Below are 20,712 nucleotides of genomic sequence, written 5' to 3'. Positions count from 1 at the left end.
GATCACAGATCACTTGGAGCAGCCCTGGACAACAGCAGTGGAAAGGTGCCGGGTGCCGGGTGTCCCGGCAAAAGGGATTCAACGGCCTAACCATGTTGAGAACTGGGCTGAACTTGAAGATCATGGGGAGTGAGTAAAATCATTTATACTTCGGTGAACGACGGTGTCTACAAGAAGATGCTTTGTGAGCTTGTAGAGCTGCTATTTCTCTAAATCATGATGGTGGTATGTAATGTAATGTATGGCAACATTGCCTCAAGCTTCAGTGTCTGCTTAAAACTAGTAAACAGCTTAGAAACGCTTTTGAGAGAAAGTTTGCGAAAAGTGCTGCTTTTCATTGGGATCTTTCAGTTGCATCTGGAAGCTTAAGATGGAGATTCAGAAGGCAAGGACATTGCGTCGTCATTGTGCACTGACACGGCAGTGTTAAATTGTGGATTTTCACATTGTGATAATGTGTCCCAAAACATTTTCAAATACATTGTACTCTTTTGTAATATATACAGTGTAATATAAAAATCTATAACATTTTGTTATATTTTTTATCATGACGTGTAACTAAAGAAGACATCCGGTGCGTGTTTCAGAAGTAGAATTCAGGGACTGAAATGGGACCTACGTATGGTATCGGTTGGGGTCAGCCGGCCCCACGTTCCCTCAGCTGTATGTTCTCGCCGAAGGGCGATTTGGTGTACAGCAAAGCATAACAGGCAGACACGTGAATCGCATAAAACAACAAGAACATGGTACACATAGAAGATAAAAACAGGATGGCAGTTCAAGGTATCAGTGTAGCAATGGAATTCATAACAGCGACAAAGTTACCTCCTCCTATCGGCATTTAAAGCCAATAGACACAGGCACGAAGGAGAATGTACTTGTTACTTGTGGCCCCTGGAACCTTTTAGGCGAAGGCCGGAAGGAAGCAGGGGTTAGGGGGCGGGTTTAGGGATACGGTTGGCGTTTAGCTTTGAGGGAACATACTGTATCTATCAGTCTAGGTTCAGTAACTATAACCTACTCTGGTGTAATCTTTCCTCACGTGTAGTTTGCACAGGATCCGATTGGCCTGAAAGTCCACTGGCCACCAGATGTTTCTCTGCCACACACCGGTTCCAACAGGCTTTAACTCATTTCTACCAAAACCTCAGCGAGGCCGCGAGACACAGAGCCTGTGCAGCGGTTCGGGGTTATAGGCTGCTCAATAGGAATTCAGTCCTAAAGGTTGTGAGATAAAGCAGGGGTTCTCAACGTTTTTGGCCGGGGACCCCCGGAGATGCTTTGGCAGTGTCTCGGGACCCCCACCCCGCCCCCTCCCGACCCCCAATATAAATTGACTGCTACAATAACCTACATAAAATATATATATATATATATATAAATACTGAAACCAGATAATCATTAGGGAAGGTATATGCATGTACTATGTAAACTCTTCATTTCCATTTTCCAGCCATTCAGTTAAAAAAAAAAGAAATGTTTTTTTTTTTTTTATATAATTTGGGGACCCCCCCAAAATAATTTGGCGACCCCCTGAGATAAAGAAATACAAAACACATGGAACGAAGATGTATTTTAGCCAGACCAGACTGTTTAGCATATACACTGTATATTATACAGTTTGGATCCTACTTCGTCTCCACATGTGAGCATACTGTCTGCCAATAATGACACATATTTCCATTTTGCGACTTCAGTGGACGGCTACTGGCTGTTGGTTCAGAATTAGAAACGTGTCACTACTGCTGGAAGTGAAGCGAGAGTGTATTGATAAGTTGCAGCTAGTATGACATTGGCCCGTGTCGGGTCCCTGGCCATTAGAGCTCTGCCTCCTTATGTAATGCTTGGCTTGGTGGAAAAGAATTACGAGACCTACCGCCGTCCTGAGAACCTTGATTAATCTTTTGAGTGGAAATATTATTGGTTAACACACTGCGTTTTCAGGCTAAATGTTTCGTTGCGGTACACTGGAAATGTCCACCACATATGATTGCAGACAGAGAGTGTGAGGAATGCTCATGTCTGCGTATTATTGATTTGTTTGTGTTTGTCTTTGTGCGTAATGCATGATTTATACTTTGCCTGTTTGCTTACCTTGTCAACACTGTGTAAATTAGGCTTAACGTGCTCAAATTAACTTGTCTGTCTGCAATAAAGCAGGCCGTGAGCCTGCTTCTTTTGTGCGTGTTTGTCTGAGAGAGCCTGACGTCGGCCTCGCGTCCAGGCCCTCTGCGACGTGTGACGGAAGCCAGCCCATCTGTCGTGAGAAGCAGAGAGCTGCTTATCCTCGCTGTCTTATACACACACACAGATTGGCAGCGACGGCTCAGCACGCAGGTGGCCCAGGCCAGAGTGCCCCTTCCGCCGGCCCGGGGAGAATAGAAGTGAAACGCCATCTCTTTGCAGCCAGAGTTTGTAACTGCGGAGTAGTTGCTTTTGTCTGTCTATAGCTAAACCATGCAGTCAGTCACCTGTAGGGCCTTCCTTTCTCGAAATGCAGCCTATTTACAGTAAGACCTGTTCCCTGGTTACATTTCAATCTCCAGGACCAGCAGCCTAGATCTGAGCAGCAGTGCTTCATGCCCTCTGCTGCTGCCACTTGTGAAACTGGTTAAAGTATATTGAAAGGAGATATTTGCGGAGGACAGGACAGTCAGAACTCAGAACAGAAGTGCACAGACATTTGAATTTAAAGTGCAACAACTATAATGTAACATAGGAAATATCTACTTGTATTGCATTACAGCTGCATTCTACTTGTGTCTTTTTACTGGTGATGAAAAGAATAACAAGGCAAGTATGAAATTGTATGAAATGCTGCAGAGCTCTGAGTCTGTCTTGAGAGATTGCGTAAGTTCAATAAACTACGTGGCTTTACTGTAATGGAGCCTTTGAAACCAGGAAAGGCAACGCATATCGCAATATTCCGATATTCTAACATCCCAGATGATATCTGGTCTCTTTTTTTTTTTAATGTTTTTCTTTTGTGGCTTTCGCCTTTTATTCTATATTTTTTATGGAGGGACAGACAGCAGGCTGACAGGAAATGGGGAGAAAGATGGGGGGGGTGACATGCAGTAAAGGCCGTCGGGATCGGGAGTCGAACCCACGGCACACTGCCAGACTGGATTACGATATCTGGTCTCTTACCACGATATATTGATATAATATTGGCATATTGCCCCAGCCGTAATGGGGAGCAAATAAGTGACGACCCACTCTGGGAAAATTCCTCGTCACTGGGGAAATCACAGAACTCCACACATACAGACCTTGTTAGTTGTTTACTGCTGCTTGTTGCTATACAACATGGAATCCGTTTCCAACGGTCCCCTGTGGGACATGTGGACCGGCCCGTTTGGCATGCATGCAGGGACGTGCACACATAGACATCCAAGGGGGCTTCGGCCCCTGCCCTTTTACCCGTCTGTAAAACAACTGCCCTTCTCCAGATCACGAATGCAGCATTTACTGAATGCAAATGCCCTGCTCTCCTTTCCATGCCATGCCGGAAGACAGCCTTCAGGAGAATTGCTTTTTTTCCCCGAAGTCTCCTGCACTTGAACACAGTATTTTGCGTTGAACACATTTGTTTAGAAATCCATGTCTTATATACACCGCATCTCTATAGCTAAAAAGTGCTGGGTTGCGCCCCAGAAATAGCCGATCTACAAGCTCACAACGCGTCGCGCTGCAACGCGTTGTGAGCTTGTAGATCTGCTATTTCCCCAATTTTTCTGCCCAAAAGTGCCCTCTTACGGGATTTTATCCCCTGCCCCTCTAACACTCTCTGCACGCCCCTGTGGCCATGAGTATTGCGTAGCCCAGAATGATCCCCCGTGCTGCGAGCCAGTGCTAGTCTGTTCAAGCATGTTGCTGAAATCCCTGTCGAGCACATACTGCATAGGCAAGGTAATACTAGTACTGTGGGTGTCAGGGTTTTACACGTGGGTGGGCTTTTCATGGACCATGATTGGTTGGTTGTGAACTTGTGACACTGAAATGTGGCTTTTTTTATATCCACTGTCTAAATAAGAAGTCTGCCTTAGTCACGGTCCATACAAGAGCAATCTGGGAACCACCGTCGGCCAAAAAAAACGGGAACAAAAAACAACAATTTCCTGAAAAAAGAAAAGAAGAAGCGCCTCGTGGGTCCTTTATGTAAAAAAAAAAAGAAAAAAAAAAAAGGTGCTCTTTGGAGAGGGTTTCAAATAATACAGCACACGAGTTCTTTAAAAGTGCTATACCTTGAATGAGTCAAATTCAATGTGGAAGGAGGTAAGAAGGTGGTGAGGGTCCAAGGCAGCTCTGTGCAGTTGAATTGAAGTAGAAAAATCCTTTATTTCAAAAACAACAAGGGTTTAAAAACGAATAATTTCCCCTTTGAATTTGCCTAGATTAGTTGGGGCACCACCCACGGCCGCGTGTAAGGACTGGATGATGTCGGCCCCGTTCACGCTCCCTCGGCCCTCTCCCGGTGGTGCATCTTTGTTTTTATTCCTACTAACAGATTGAGCTGCGGAGCTCTGAATCTGTCTTGAGAGAGATGTGATTCACATTTGGGAAAGCTCGGACACTGCTGGTTATAGGCCTGGTTATATAGGCCAAAATACGAAGTGACCTGTTATAGTGCCACCATGAGGCAGATTTGACACATGTGACACATGTGGGCGGTGGTGGTGGTGGCTCAGGGGTAGAGTTGCCGGATGGTAACCGCAAGGTCGCCAGTTCGACCCCGGGCTCCCCCAGAGTTGGTGTCGAAGTGTCCTTCCTTGAGCAAGACACTGAACAGAACCCCTAATTGCTCCTGACGTGCTGGTTGGTGCCTTGCATGGTTTCCGCCGCCATCGGTGTATGAATGTGTGTGTGAATGTAATGCACAATCTATGTAAATCGCCTTGGATAAAGGCGCTATATAAATGCACCATTTAGCGCCAATAGCGGTGGCCGAGATCACATGGTCACATTCTCACATTCACGTATTATACGCGACTGTACGTGACATGTCTGGGCGTTCTGGCCTGGCGAAGATAATAAATGGTGGTCTCTCTCTCTCTCTCTCTCTCTGGCCGGCCGTGGAGTTTGTGGCGTTGTCCTTCGTCAACCCTTCCATGCTGTGTGTATCTCTCTCTCTCTCTGTCTCTCTCCCCCATAGTGGCAGCATTACATGGCCGCTCTCCAAAGAGCACTCGCTGATATTGACAGATGTGACCTGGGAGGCTCTCTGGGGGGGTCTTTGGCTCCACGCGGTGAGATTGGCTGTTATTCATGGTGGACACAGCGGTCCCAGTTGTTGGTTTTGTCCATTGGATAATGTGTGGAATGTGGATGCCTCTGCCCAGGTATAGATAGATAGGGCTGTCACGTTCACAGATTTAACCCGTTCAGGTCTGCCCAGGTATAGATAGATAGGGCTGTCAGTCACGTTCACAGATTTAACCCGTTCAGGACGGGAACCCCTTTTAGTGTTTTTAACCCATTTAGGCCTGACGGCGAAATAAAAAAAATGGTATTCTGAAAGAATATATATTCAAAGATTTGTGCCGCATTTTCACGATTTTTCAAAAATAGCAGACCTACAAGCTCGTAGCGCGCCACTCGGTGGCGCGCTATGAGCTTGTAGATCTGCTATTTTTCAATAGCTAAAGTATAACATGATGCTTAGTTAAAACACCAAAAGGGGTTCCCGTACAAAATGGGTTAAGCATTATGCTATACTTTAGCTATTGAAAAATAGCAGATCTACAAGCTCATAGCACGGCACCGAGTGCCGCGCTACGAGCTTATAGATCTGCTGGTGATTGGTTCGCCGATTTGCTCGTCTACATATGAATAAATTTTCCCTTCATTGTCAATGGCATTTAATGTTTGTCATATTTGAGGCACATATGACCTAATTTCTCCTATCATGGTCAATGGTAAAATATGAGACGTGTGGGGACAAAAGCTGTATATAGGAGGGGCTAGCGCCCCTCAAAAAATGTGTGAAGAGTAGACTCCAGTCCGTGATGACGAGGTGCTCGAAGTTAAAACATCTTGTATATGGAGAAGGGGGGTGCCATCGGGACAAGCTTCAAGCACACTCTAGCAATAATTAATTTAAGAAGCCTTTATTACTCGACACGGCTATACATTTTAAAAACAATTAAAAGACACCAAGCGGCGCAGACCGGTTTGACAGACCCTTCTTCAGGGTGTGGCTATCTATCAATTGCTATAATGTTGCCCAGAGATATACAGGCAGTCAAGCAATGAGTGTCTACTGTCTAAATCGTATTAGTATTAGTAGAAGTTGGCGTATGCCTTCCAATCCATTAAGCATCCGTCTAACATAGAAATGGCTTGACTCTGAATATAAAATGCTAAATGGCCTATAATGCAATGTTTAAAAAAAAACATCCCTTTTCTTTCAAAAGGCCACTGGTTGACGTTTCCTAGCAAGAGTAGAAAAGAAAAATCAGACCCGTCTGAAGTGAGTGGTGCTGTACTGTACTTGTGCTGTACAAGCCCTCATCCCTGGCCTTTGTGTGTCTGTGTGTGTGTGTGTGTCTGTGTCTGTGTCTGTGTCTGTGTCAGGCTTTGCAACAGTTCACTTCAAGGGAAAAGGCCCACTCTACTCAGTCTTATATAGTTCCAGGCGTGTGCTGGGTGCAGATTCAAAGAGAACATATAGAAAATGAATAAGATCCGCACTCTCAGTCGAGTAAGCAAAGACTCTCACTCGACTGAGAGTGCGGCTTTGCAACAGTGACACTTAGTTGGTGGTGAACAAATGCTATAACGCTATTTTCGTGCTCGGACAGACCCAGCCACCCAGCCAGGGACACAGACCCAGGGACCCAGGCACACACATAGCTGTCTATAGGAGTGGTTGCACCACTCAAAAACAGCTGTCAGTCAGTGTGTAATCTTCAAGTTGTCGCATGCAAAATTCAGCTGTTGAATAAAACACTGTTCTCACACGCTCTTGTAGAATGTATTAGATAAGGGAGGCGGGCTGAGCATTTCCTGATAAAGGGATACACACACACACACACACACACACACACACACACACACACACACGTACACACACGTACACACACGTACACACACACACACACACACGCACACACGTACACACGTACACACACACACGCGTACACACTCGTACACACTCGTACACACTCATACACACTCATACACACACACACACACACACACACACACACACACACACACACACACACACACACACACACACAGAGACACACTAGTCGTGAGAGGAATCTCTCTCTAGACTCTTGTTTATCTGGGCTGAAATGTCAACTGACTGGATGAGACCTGTTTTTCTAGTTATGAAGGGGGCTAATGCATAATTTATTTTACACCATATTTGATTAGCATACGTACGGTCCTGTCTGTGACACTGCATGGAACATAGCAGATCCACAAGCTAGCGTCTGCTATTTTGGGCTATAGCGAGTCAGTGGACACACCATACGATCCATGTATACAAATCTGGCTTATGCTGTGATGTTGGCCAGAAAATGGTTGTATGAGCAGCCTGTCTTTCACCACTTGGAGTCTTGGATCCCCCCGCCTCCCATATGCTTCTATAGAGCGATCCCCCCCACCTCCCATATGCTTCTATAGAGTCTTGGATCCCCCCGCCTCCCATATGCTTCTATAGAGCGATCCCCCCCGCCTCCCATATGCTTCTATAGAGCGATCCCCCGCCTCCCATATGCTTCTATAGAGCGATCCCCCCCGCCTCCCATATGCTTCTATGGAGCGCCGCAGTCCCGCCCCCTACCAGGGCCCAGGAAATGATTCCCCGTTCATTTTCCTCATAGACATTTCAAAAAGTATTTATTTAAAGACCTTTTTAAGCCTCATACAAAGCCAACTCTTGTCGTGACAAATCATGACAACAAACACAATTATTTTGGGGCCGAACAAATAATTAGAAAGAAGACAAAAACGGCAGGTTACAACACTTTTTTTGTTGTTTTTCTTCTTTGTAATTATTTGTTTGGTCCAAAATATTGTGTTTGTTGTCATGATTAGTCACAACTCGAGTTGGCTTTAAATAAATACTTTTGGAAATGTCTATGGGAAAAATGCATTGGGAATCATTTCCTGGGCCTGGCGTCGTCATGAAAGGAAATTAAATGAAATGAAATGATTACTATATTTACCCAGGGTATCTGGGCTAAGCTCAAGAACTTGTTTCCAGCCAGGCCCTGCTCATAGAACATTTCATGGTAGTGGTTCAATGCCTTGTTCAAGGGCACTTCAGCGATGGTAATTTTAACGTGTCGGACCGCTGATTCGAACTGGCGACCTTCCGGTATCAAGACCGCTCCGCAATCCGTTCGGCCACCGCTGCCACTATACAGTATGCTTGAGCAGATGCCTATGGCCACTTAAAGGGGAATACCACTCATTTTCAGCATTTTACTATGTCATTAATATACCTTAGAGCTGTTGTGTGGAAATAATATAAAGTCCCCCCCATTCTGTGTTTCTATGTAGTTCCAGGGATCCCCCCCAGAAGCAAATATTTGAGTTAAAAACGTTCGCTCTGAAAGAATTTATTCAAACATTTGGGCCACATTTTCACGATTTAAAAGAATTAGCAGACCTACAAGCTCGTAGCGCGGCACCGACGAGCTTGTAGATCTGCTAAAGTATAACATAATGCTTAGTTACAACACACCAAGAGGGGTTCCTGTTTAAGCCCTATTAATTTTGAAACATCAACCTCATAACATGGACGTTGTGTCAAATTGTGACCCGTTGTGAGCTTGTAGATTTGCTAAATCTTTGACAATGCTTGACTATTTCTGAAAAAGCCCCCCACCCCCATAATAACATGCCTTAAGTAGCGATGTGAAGTGGTTAATGACGACATTAATTGTAATCTTGATGAAGCGTGCAAATGTCATGTCAAATGTATTTGTGACTGATGGACCTATTATTAATTATATGACGAAATTGGATCCATACATTTCCCCCTCTAAATCTGAATATCAGCCGATAAATTAACCCATTTAGACCTGGGAACGATTCTACAGATGTCAGTTTTCTGAAAAACCCCATGTTTCTATGTCAGTGGTTCTCAAACATTTTCATGTCAAGTACCCCCAAGATTATGTAATTGGCTGCCGACCCCCACTACAAATATGTTGTAGTGCCGGTGCCGCGCTATGAGCTTGTAGATCTGCTATTTTTCAATAGCTAAAGCATAACATAATGCTTAAAACACCAACAGGGGTTCCCGCCCAAAACGGGTTAAAAAAGAATCGGGTGGAGAAAAAAACCCAGTCAAATCTAAGGGCTTGAATAGAGGGAAGAAGCGCTGCCCGGCTGCCGTGGTCCTTTGTAGTTGTGAACTGAAAACAGGTGCTCGTTGGCGAGGGTTCAAACATGAACAAGATAAAAAAGGAGGTCCAAGCCAGGCACTCTGTTCCAGTCAAGTGAAAAAGCCTCTATTTTATGGCATGGTAAAAGATCATTAAAATAAAAATGGACCAACGCGTTTCGGCTACAAGCCTTCGTCAGGGTCCCAAATGTTTATGTTTATGTTTATTGAAGGATCCCCATTAGAGACACATGACTGAGCCTCTAGTCTTCCTGGGGTTCTGAATAAAACACATACAATACAAATGTACAACTAAAAATACAATTTAAAATAAGAACAAATTCACATTATAAAATCAAAAGAACAAATTCACAAATCACAGTTCACAGTCATGTACTTGGCAAATTGGCAAGGTATCTCTTGATATTCTTTTTGAAAGTAATTTTGTTATGTATTGTAGATAAGATGTTTTTGGGCAGAGCATTCCAGAGAGTTATTGACCTATATACAGTATATACCGGTGTGTTTTAAGACAGTTTGATTTTGGTGTTGTTTTTATTCAAATCTAAGGGCTTGCTGGACATTATATTGTTTCTGGGTCTGGTGAGAGATATCCTCGACAGTGTTGGCAGCTTGCAGGGCCTGTAAGGCTGTAATAGGTGCAGAATCTCACTGGGTTTGGAGCTGTGAGTGTGAAATTGTCTTCTGGAGCGAGAAGCACTAAAACATGAGAGCAGCTCCACCACGTTGGGTGACTGAACATCAGCCTAATTTGCTTAGTTTTGACCCATTTAGCAGCTTCATTTTGACCTTCTTGCTTCAGTCTAGCACATATTTGTGCGTTTGCATTCACACGCACGCACGGCGCACGCACACACACGCACACGAGCGCACGCACTCACACATGGTTCACTCTGTGGGCTGTTATGTAAAAAGCTGCAGTCTCCACGGTTGGCAGCCAAGGTACATCGGGAGGAATTAATAGAGCGATGGACTGAAATACTCTTACTCCAAATCTGCCAGTCCCACACGGATCTAAACGCATCTACTCATTAATATATGGGGCAGATAAACTCCTGTAAAATACTCCGTATATGGGTCCATTTCTTTGTTATATAGATATATAGTGTAACACTGAGGATTTTATTGTGTAATAGAATCCTGTGCCGAAGCAAACAAGTCCTGCAATGTACAGTATACGTCCACACTGCGCACACACTGACATGATAATGGGGATAATGCTCCTTCAGTTGGGGCGCCCGCTGGCCTAGCGGTCCAGGCCACATATAGGCTCTGGCCTGACAGCGCGTCGCGTGTTCGAGTCCTGTTCATGTCGACCTTTGCTGCGTGTCTCTCCCCTTCTCTCTCTCCCTCTTTCCTGTCTATCTTCACTGGATAGTGATACTATCAATAAAGGCAGAAAAGCCAAAAACAAATCTTAAAAAAAGAAAATACTCCTTCAGTTTTAGGAATGTCATTGTTATTCAATGTTACCGTACGATATACAGGCTGTATTTACATTTTTGTATTACTTTTTTTATGACTTTTTTTATACAGTACAATACAAAACAATTGAGAAAGAAAAGACAATACAACAATACAAACACTGCAATAAATAAAATCTAATAAAAGTAAGACAATGGCATTTGGTCCTGGGTATTTAGTAACATATACAATAATACCCAACGAGAAAAAGAAAACAAAAGGAGAAAAGTATGTTGCGCTTGCGCCACATTAGCATTTCTTCCGCAGGCTGTATATTGACAGCAACAGCATGCACTACTGGCATGTGACTGATGACGACGGGGGCAAAGTGACGGGCTAATATAGCCCCTGATTCGTCACAAATGACTCCCCGGAAGAGCTAAGGATCCTAGTGTCTGGTTTGCTGACTCAGGCCCTGAAGGATACGTCCAATCGTCCATGCTCGGGCCTCAACACCCATCCATGCAACTTCCTGTGTTCCTTCTCCTTTTGGGGTGTCGCCAGCACTATGAATTTGAGTTATCTGTATGTGCATGTGTGTGTGTGTGTGCGTGTGTCATGAGTAGCCTGCCTACAGTATGTGTGTCACACCGCCTCCGCTGTGCCAGGTCAGGGCTCGGTTTAGCGCAGCAGGGCATGCTGCCACCTTGACACACACAGCGAGGGCTCTAATAGATACTCCACCTTGACACACAGCGAGAGCTCTAATAGATACTCCACCTTGACACACAGCGAGGGCTCTAATAGATACTCCACCTTGACACACAGCGAGGGCTCTAATAGATACTCCACCTTGACACACAGCGAGAGCTCTAATAGATACTCCACCTTGACACACAGCGAGGGCTCTAATAGATACTCCACCTTGACACACACAGTGAGAGCTCTAATAGATACTCCACCTTGACACACACAGCGAGAGCTCTAATAGATACTCCACCTTGACACACAGCGAGGGCTCTAATAGATACTCCACCTTGACACACAGCGAGGGCTCTAATAGATACTCCACCTTGACACACAGCGAGGGCTCTAATAGATACTCCACCTTGACACACAGCGAGAGCTCTAATAGATACTCCACCTTGACACACACAGCGAGGGCTCTAATAGATACTCCACCTTGACACACAGCGAGGGCTCTAATAGATACTCCACCTTGACACACAGCGAGAGCTCTAATAGATACTCCACCTTGACACACAGCCAGAGCTCTAATAGATATTCCACCTTCACACACAGCGAGAGCTCTAATACACTGGTTCCCAAACAGTGGGTCGCGGACACATTTTTATGGGTCCCTTCATTTTTTTGTTTCCTACATTTTGTTTTAATTTACTGACTTTTTCATGTAATTTCATGAAGAAATCAAAGAAGAATCTAAGAAATTCCATAAACTAGAACAAACATTTATTTAAGAAGTATTGAAAATAGCCGATCTACAAGCTCACAACGCGGCGCGAAACGACGAGTTGTGAACTTGTAGATCGGCTATTTTCACTAGTTTGGATCCTGGGTGAAATCTAATTTCTGTTTTGGGTCACGGGCTAAAATGTTTGGGAACCGCTGTTCCAATAATTGAGATATTCCACCTTGACACACAGTAAAGGCTATAATAGATATTCCACCATGACACACACACACACACACACACACACACACACACACACACACACACACACACACACACACACACACACTCTAAGGGCTCTAATACATATTCCACCAGTAGAGTAACACAATATACTCTCCATTTTTAATGACCGATGAATAAATAAATGCATACTGTATGTCCTTTAGCAGACAGTCGGTCACTTACTGCATCCACACAGGCAGTGTCATTTCCATTAGCAAGCTAGCGTGGCATAAGAGCCGTGCCTCAGAAAAATAAACGGACATCGTGAGAGAATAAGGTACTTCTTAAAAAAACAGAGAGACAACAGTTTGGCTGCCCCTTGTCCGTTATGTGAGTAGAAGCACCTAATGGACAGGACTGTCTATCAGCATCATTTCACGTGTTGTTGTTTTCCATTAACAGCATTTCATCATCTTACTACTTTATTCTATGCAGTGTCAACGAGCCGTATGGGATCGAGGCGAGGGTTTTCTTTTTGTCTGTTTTTTCTTTCTTTTTCCCCCCTTTTAGAATGTATACTGTACCAATTGTATAATAATCTATTCATTATAACCTGTTCTTTAATTGGACAAAAAAAATAAAGAAAAATAACTTTACTCGTCAACAAAACAAAATGACCAACTTTGTCTCCGTCTCTGTGTCTCTCTCATCCAGTCACCCCTGACCTGCTCCCAGACACGGCCCTGGTGCCGGCCCTGCCCTCCCTGTCCTCCGGGCGGGCGGCGCAGCGGCCCCGGAGGCGAAGCAGCACCGACATCGGCAGGGCGCGGACGGCGGCGAACGCGGCGGCGCCAGCAGGCTCCTCCTCCTCCTCCTCCTCCTCCAGGAAAGCCGGTGTGGTAATAGGAGGCATGGAGGTGGGCATGCGCGTGGTGCGCGGCCTGGACTGGAAGTGGGGCAACCAGGACGACGGCGAGGGCCACGTGGGCACGGTGGTGGAGATCGGCCGGCAGGGCAGCACCACCACGCCCGACAAGACGGTGGTGGTGCAGTGGGACAGCGGCACGCGCACCAACTACCGCACAGGCTACCAGGGAGCCTACGACCTGCTGCTCTACGACAACGCTCAGATCGGTGAGTCTGACAACTAAAGCCCTAACCACACCAAAGTGTCACCATGCAACTCCTTGGGTCCAAACGTTTGCAAGGAGTTAACGCTAAAACCGTCTTGACCCTTTGGTGTGGTTTGGGCCATTGAATTCCATGCGTTGAATCACTAGGGTCAACGTGGGTCAACGTGCAACAAGACATATCACACCGCACTGACCGCATGGGACAACGCTAAAGCCGTCTTGACCCTTTGGTGTGGTTAGGGTTTAGTAAGCCTTGCTGAGCCATGTGGCCCATAGGGGCAAGAGCCTATCTCCTGTTTCTGTAGCGTGAGGCAGCTTGATGTACAAGTACACCCCCTGGACATGGCGCTAGTATGTCGCAGAGACTTACCCTCAATCCAACCCCTGCGAACTAAGAGAGAGACATGAGAGACAGAGTTCTCTACATTTTTTTTTTGTTTTTTTGCATTTTCTTGCACGTTTCAACAGTAGGGATCATTCCTTTTTTCCATAAGCGAGTGAGGTGCAGTTGAGAGACCATTGGGCATCTAAATTTCAACATGCTACGAGCCATCTCAGCTGACGTTCATCTGCACATTTGGCTCAATTAATTTAAAAGCAACATTTTTCTGCCTCGTATGCTCTGCCATCAATTAATGGAGCGAGAGAGTAGAGAGGGAAAGAAAGAGAGATGGTGGTGGGGGGGGGTTGAAGAGCGACAGGGACATGTGGCGAGGGCATATTTTTGTCATCTGCCTTTCACGCTTCAGTTCTTCCACATCTGATGTGCCAGCCAGTGTGGTAACTATAACATCTGATGCTAACAGCAGTGTGGTATAACTAACATCTGATGCTAACAGCAGTGTGGTATAACTAACATCGTTTAAGAGGACATGACGTTTTTCTTCAGTGTTTTTCTTGTTCTATAGTGCAGGGGTTCTAAACGTTTTTTTATCTGGCTCGTAGCGCGCCACCGAGTGGCGCGCTACGAGCTTGTAGGTCTGCTATTTTTGAAAAATCGTAAAGATGTGGCGCAAATCTTTGAATATATATTCTTTCAAAGTGAATGTTTTTAACTCGGGTCTAAATGGGTTAAGGAACAAAATAAGTCCGAAATACTTTTCTCCCTGAGCCTGTTCTGACGCAATCCCCGTGCCCATTTCCCCCCAGGAGTGCGTCACTCCAACATCATCTGTGACAGCTGCAAGAAGCACGGCATCATGGGAATGCGCTGGAAGTGCAAGGTGTGCTTCGACTACGACCTGTGCACCCAGTGCTACATGAACAACAAGCACGACCTGAGCCACGCTTTCGAACGATACGAGACTGCACACTCTCAACCGTGAGTATACTGCACTGCACCCCCCCCCCCCCCCACCCCCCCACCCCCCCTCCGCCCTCGAGCTCACCGACCCCGCCGTGTACAGTACTTGAAATGTTTGTCAAGTGTCGAGTGTCTGTCGAGTTGAAGTGTCATTCATTTACACAGCCAGCCTTTGGCTAATTTACTCAACTTCCTCTACATTCAATTCAATTCAAACTTTATGGGATCCATAGAGTATATAAAAAGTACATGAAATCATTTCAGTCGGACCTACTCTTAGAATGAATTTAGAATATGTATTTATTGAGCATAGATATATGAAGCATAGATTGGCGTCATGCAGGGCTCTGTCCCCATTCATTCCCTGTAACATTAACATTTTAGTTAAGTTATAAGCCAAATAGAACTACAGGGAATGAATTAAGACCCCCAGGGTGAGCCTACAGGTGGATGCTGGGGAGGCGGTGGGATTTGCAAAACGTCTTGAGCAGCAGGTTAGCAGCCAGCGAGTCAGGGAGGCAGCAGCAGGAGAGAAGCCAGGAATGAGCAGGTAGGCAGAGCAGTTTAAATAGCCGTTCTGATCAGGTTAAGAGATCATGTGACTGACTGGCCTGGGCCGGCCGAGCGGTCCAGGCACCTATGCTGGTAATCCAGCATGACGGCGTGCTGCGGGTTCGAGTCCTGATCCCGACGACCTCTGCTGCGTGTGTCCCCCCCCCCCCCCCATCTCTCTCCCCCTTTCCTGTCAAACAAATAAATGCATGTGACTAGTCACCTGATCAGGTCGGCGCGCTCTGGAGTTGTCTGCCTGAACTAGCTACGCAGGCTGTGCATCATAAATGGAGGCTGACTCTCCCGTGTTTACACAGCCTAGACGAGTCCGCTCAGAGACAGCTCTTCCTAGGATTGACTATATCCTCAATAATGCTCTTCCGGGACTCATTCAGGCGAGACACGAGACATACAGATATTATTGTGATCGGAGTGGTTGAAAGTTACAACTGGGCAATGGGGGGAAGGTTTCATTTTCACTAAAGCAGAGAAAAACAAAGATGTATTTAGGGACAAAGATGCGATAGTAAAGTAGCAAAAATGACATTGAAGCTTTGCAATTAGACCAAACAAGAACATGGCACTCTTGTCTATTGGCATTTTGAGTTGGATCCAGTGAACCACGGTTGGCCCTCCTTTGGAGAAAATGGCAAGTGAGATGCTTCCCGGTGTCGAGTGCACCCCGAATTTACTGAAGTGACTTCTCCCCCTGCAAATCCATTCTTCTGCATCAGTTGACAGTAAAGCCTCCACGGCCCTCCGGGCCCTGTCTGAATGTCAGCTGGCCCGGCCCCGTTTTAAAGAGGGAGAAGTGTGACGCACTAAATGGAACACAGGATTCTTCTAAATTCTAGCACAGACAAGGCCCTCCATTCCATCTCTACCTGTCCGTGCTTTTATGAGCGTCCAAGAGATTTTCAAGGTCATGACTTTGCAAAATCCAACATTTTTTATCTTTAAAAAAACTAAAATTGGATTTAATAGTTAATAGTCCTTGCCACGTAACCACTTAAAGGGGCATTACACTCATTTTCAACATTTTACTATGTCATTAATATAACTTAGAGCTGTTGTGTAGAAATAATAAAAAGTCCCCCTACTGTGTTTCCTAGAACTGGAGGTCTGATATATTTTTTTTGTTAATGCTTTTTCTAGGAAACACAGAATGGGGGGGACCTTGTTATTGTTTCCCCACAACACCTCTAAGGTATATTAATGACATGGTAAAATGTTGAAAATGAGTGGTATTCCCCTTTAAGCCCTATACTACGTTGTGACTTGCTTGTAACTAACCAACTATGCCAGCATAATATCATATACAGTATAAAACAAAACAAAATAAGGCCACAGATAACAACATAACATACAGTACACTACACAACATAACACATTATTGTAGTTCTTTTGAACATTTCTGCCATCCAATAGGTTGTATTGTTTTACCTATGCCCAAAATAGGGAAGCCAGGGTGAGAGTAGTTGGCTTTGAGTGAGGGTAATTTAATTACTTCGTGCCATATCTGCAAGGATAGCACAATGTTATGTAATGATGTACTATACAGCAGGATATATTGCTAGGGTTCCTGTTAGCTCAGCATACAGAGAGAATTTACTTAAGATTCTCTTCGGTGAACTGCATGACATTGCCTAACGATTTCTGTAATTACTTGTTCGGTTCGTACTACGTAGTGTTTCTGTTTGGTAAATCTTTGCAGTAAAATATTTTTTGACTAAGTCATATTATACTGTATACAGTGTGAACGCTGCGTGTGAAGTGTACTCGGATACGGATCTCTGCAATGTGAAAGCATTGAATACAGTTGAATGAAGTGTACTCGGATACTGATCTCTGCAATGTGAAAGCATTGAATACGGTTGAATGAAGTGTACTCGGATACGGATCTCTGCAATGTGAAAGCATTGAATACAGTTGAATGAAGTGTACTCGGATACGGATCTCTGCAATGTGAAAGCATTGAATACAGTTGAATGAAGTGTACTCGGCTTTCGGAAGAATCAAGGCCAATGTGAATCATGGCCAGCGGGGACCAGGCCGGCGGGGACCAGGCCGGCGGGGACCAGGCCGGCGGGGACCAGGCCGGCGGGGACCAGGCCGGCGGGGACCAGGCCAGCGAGGACCAGGCCGGCGGGGACCAGGCCGGCGGGGACCAGGCCGGCGGGGACCAGGCCGGCGGGGACCAGGCCAGCGAGGACCAGGCCGGCGGGGACCAGGCCGGCGGGGACCAGGCCAGCGAGGACCAGGCAATTTGGGAGCAGTTTGAATCAAACGGACTCGGTGTGAATCTGCCCTAAAGCCACATAGCTTAGTGATCACTCATTATACAACAGGTCGTTTTGAGGAAGCAATCTGATTGGTTGAAACAGCTTTCTAGCCCAGGGGTTCTCAACCCGTGGGTCGCGACTTCTAGGGGGTTCGCCAAATTATTATTTACTAAATGGCTGGAAAATGGAAATATAGAGTTTACATAGTAGTACACATGCAGTACATGCATACACTTTCCTTAATGATTATATCTGGTTTCAGTATTTATTTATGATATATTTTCTCTAATATCAAGGTTATTTTTGCAGTCAGTTTGTTTTGGGGGTGGGGGAGGGGCGGGCGTCGCGAGACTTGGCCAAAGCATTTCCGGGGGTCCCCAGCCAAAAACGAGAACCCCTGTTCTAGCCGACCCTTGCTTCAAACCACATTATTTCAACGCCTGATCAAAACAAACAATTCAGCCGTGCTTTTCTCTCAGAGCGCAGCAGACTCGGCGGCTAGGCTAGCTAGTTTCTCGGGACATTTGTGGTCGTATAGTGACTACATCTGTCATTGAAAAATTATAATTTTTCAGCGATTCTCTTAGTTTTAAGGGTAACTGTTGTATAATTGCAATATTACACTCGAGGGGGTGGTTTAACGCCATTACTGCACTTCTGTGTTGCTTTCAGGAACTCACCCGCAGGGCGAGTTCCTGAAACATTGCAGGCGTGCATTAATGACATTAAACCACCCCCTCTCCTGTAATATTGCTTAAGTGAGTTGTGATGGAGGCTGTGGCTCACTGTGTCATCTTGTCCCCCAGCCCAGCTTCTCTTCGCTATTGATTTATCATTGGTGGAGAATGTTGTTTGGCTCAGCAATGTCCTTCATTGAAACAGCCTGCATGGAGGAACACCTCTATTTGACCCAACAAACAGTACCGAGGATACATCGCTCTCTCCTCTTTTTTACATTCAACCAAGGCCACTGCATTTGCACCATCATTCCTCATTTTATTGAGGAATGTTCAAAAATTCAAATTTGTAAATGGCCAGTACAGTTCAAGGCCGGAAATTAAGGCAGTTATTCAATATTTGTGTATAGTGTATGAAGCTTAAATAATACAAACCTTGGGTACCGGATGTATATTATTCGCCATACTGATATTTGAAAGCCTGGGCCATGTACATGAATAAACTGACCACGAGTGGCCTAACAATAGCTGGCATGACAAAGAGCAAAGCCAAACAATTTGCGAAATACTGGTCTATTTCGGCTGTTATAGGCAGTTTGTCTGTGTGGAGGAGAAGGTGCCATGTGTATCCTTAGGTGCCCATGAACTGTCAACCCCGTTATATTTGTTACCCTGTAAAATGTATTGTAATTTAGAGAGAGAGAGAGAGAGAGTGTCAGTCTCTAGGGCACAATTATCTCCAACTGAGTAGAGTGCAAGCCAAAGAGTACATCTTTGTGGTGTCACCTATCACATGACCCCAGGTTCTAGACCTCCAGTTCTACACTAAATAGGGGGGGGTTATTATTTCCACGCAACAACTCTAAGGTATACCAGTAAGTCGCCCTGAGGGCTAGAAGCGACCTCGCCCCAAAGGGTGGCAGACTGCTGGGCGAGCGTTGACGTGTCACGAGGGTGACGAGGCACCACATATGGAGATCTAAGGGTCTCAATCATGTCACGAGGCGTGACCATATATGGAGACGTGTTGTCACGAGACATGGAGGCGTGGGTGATGGACGGACGGACGGACGGACGGACGGGAGATGCGCGTTTTCAGTTTAGATAATCTCTGAATAGGTCTACTCTGTGGCACACGTATACCACATTTCTTGCATAACTTCATCATGCGTAAGATGTTATTTTTGAGTGGTGTAAACTACTCCTACAACTGGCTTTTGTGTGCATAAAAAAATGACCATGGTTGCTATGTTCAAAATAATTTCTGACGTAATTAAATCACACCCGGGTGAACTGGATGACCGTAGCAACCGTGGTCATTTTCTCTGCGCAAAAAAAGCCAGTTGTGAAATCACATCCAGGTGTGATACATACATTTATCAAAAATGATAGCTTTTTTTACTTAACATATTTTGTGTGATTTCATTACGTCAGACATTACGTCAGACCACAGCTGATCATGCTATATAAAACCTTACACCACTCAGTTCACACGGGTGTGATTTTTTTTGAATACAATATTGCAGTCTAAAAAGGGGGGGAAAAAAGATTATGCTTTTCTTCTGTTGAAAATGCAGCATTTTTTGTCGAGCATTGAAGCAAGTGACCGAAGCACAAGTTAGACTTTGAAGTGACATGACTGAGAGACTGTGGCTAAGCCCGCCAGCCAGCCAGCCAGCAGTGATGTGAATGGAGCATTCAGACAACACTGGCCTTGGCTGTAAAGGACAGGATAAAAGACTGTACATGCTGGAAGGCACCAGAGACACAACACTGTTCACACTTGTGGTTTAAAATCCCCGATGTGTGTGTCGTCCCGGACGGAGAGTAGGAGAGGAAGGACAGAGAATTCACGTGATAAAGTTCTCAGAATCTCAGCATTTATTTGGTAAAACACGAGATGAAAATGGTTACAAAGCAGCAGCATGTAAAAAGGTAGACGCAGGTTGTCTGATTCAACCAAGTCTCGTAGCCAAATCAGTCTCAGTTGAACAGCCCTGAGCGAATGGCTCCAAGGTCTTATAAACAAGAAATACTCTCACTCAAAGTCCCTCCTCTCACCGGACATGAAATAGGCACTTCCTGACTTTCGACCAATGAGGTCTGGGTCAGTAGCAAGCCCCCAGTAAGGCTATCCAACGTTGAAGATGCCACTACCTACTGGCGAAATGTGGAATTGCAGCACTTAATGGAAGTGGACGGACGTTCATGACGTCACGTGAAAAGCCTAGCCTAGGGCTAGGCTAGGCTAAACTTCCGCTCGCTCGAGCCATTGAGTTATAATTATACTTCCGGAAGTCTTCCGGGTGCTTCAAAACGCCACTGAGCAACTTCCACTGAAATGAATAGCGGTGGGGC

General features: G+C 45.3%; 1 protein-coding gene across 2 annotated transcripts in view; it reads left to right on the top strand.

Annotated features, from left to right (window-relative positions):
* Positions 1-20,712, top strand: part of mib2 (MIB E3 ubiquitin protein ligase 2) — a 91,736-nt gene that overhangs the window by 7,016 nt on the left and 64,008 nt on the right. For both annotated transcript variants that reach the window (XM_079525940.1, XM_079525939.1), the window contains exons 2-3: positions 13,122-13,541; positions 14,690-14,861. In XM_079525940.1, coding sequence (XP_079382066.1) covers positions 13,319-13,541; positions 14,690-14,861 — 395 coding nt within the window. In that variant the 5' untranslated portion in view covers positions 13,122-13,318. The remainder of the gene's footprint in view (positions 1-13,121; positions 13,542-14,689; positions 14,862-20,712) is intronic.

Source organism: Electrona antarctica, assembly GCF_951216825.1.
Source record: "Electrona antarctica genome assembly, chromosome: 2".
In the NCBI taxonomy this organism is placed as follows: Eukaryota; Metazoa; Chordata; class Actinopteri; order Myctophiformes; family Myctophidae; genus Electrona; species Electrona antarctica.
Note: the sequence above shows the minus strand (reverse complement) of the source record. Positions and strands in the feature narration are given on the sequence as shown.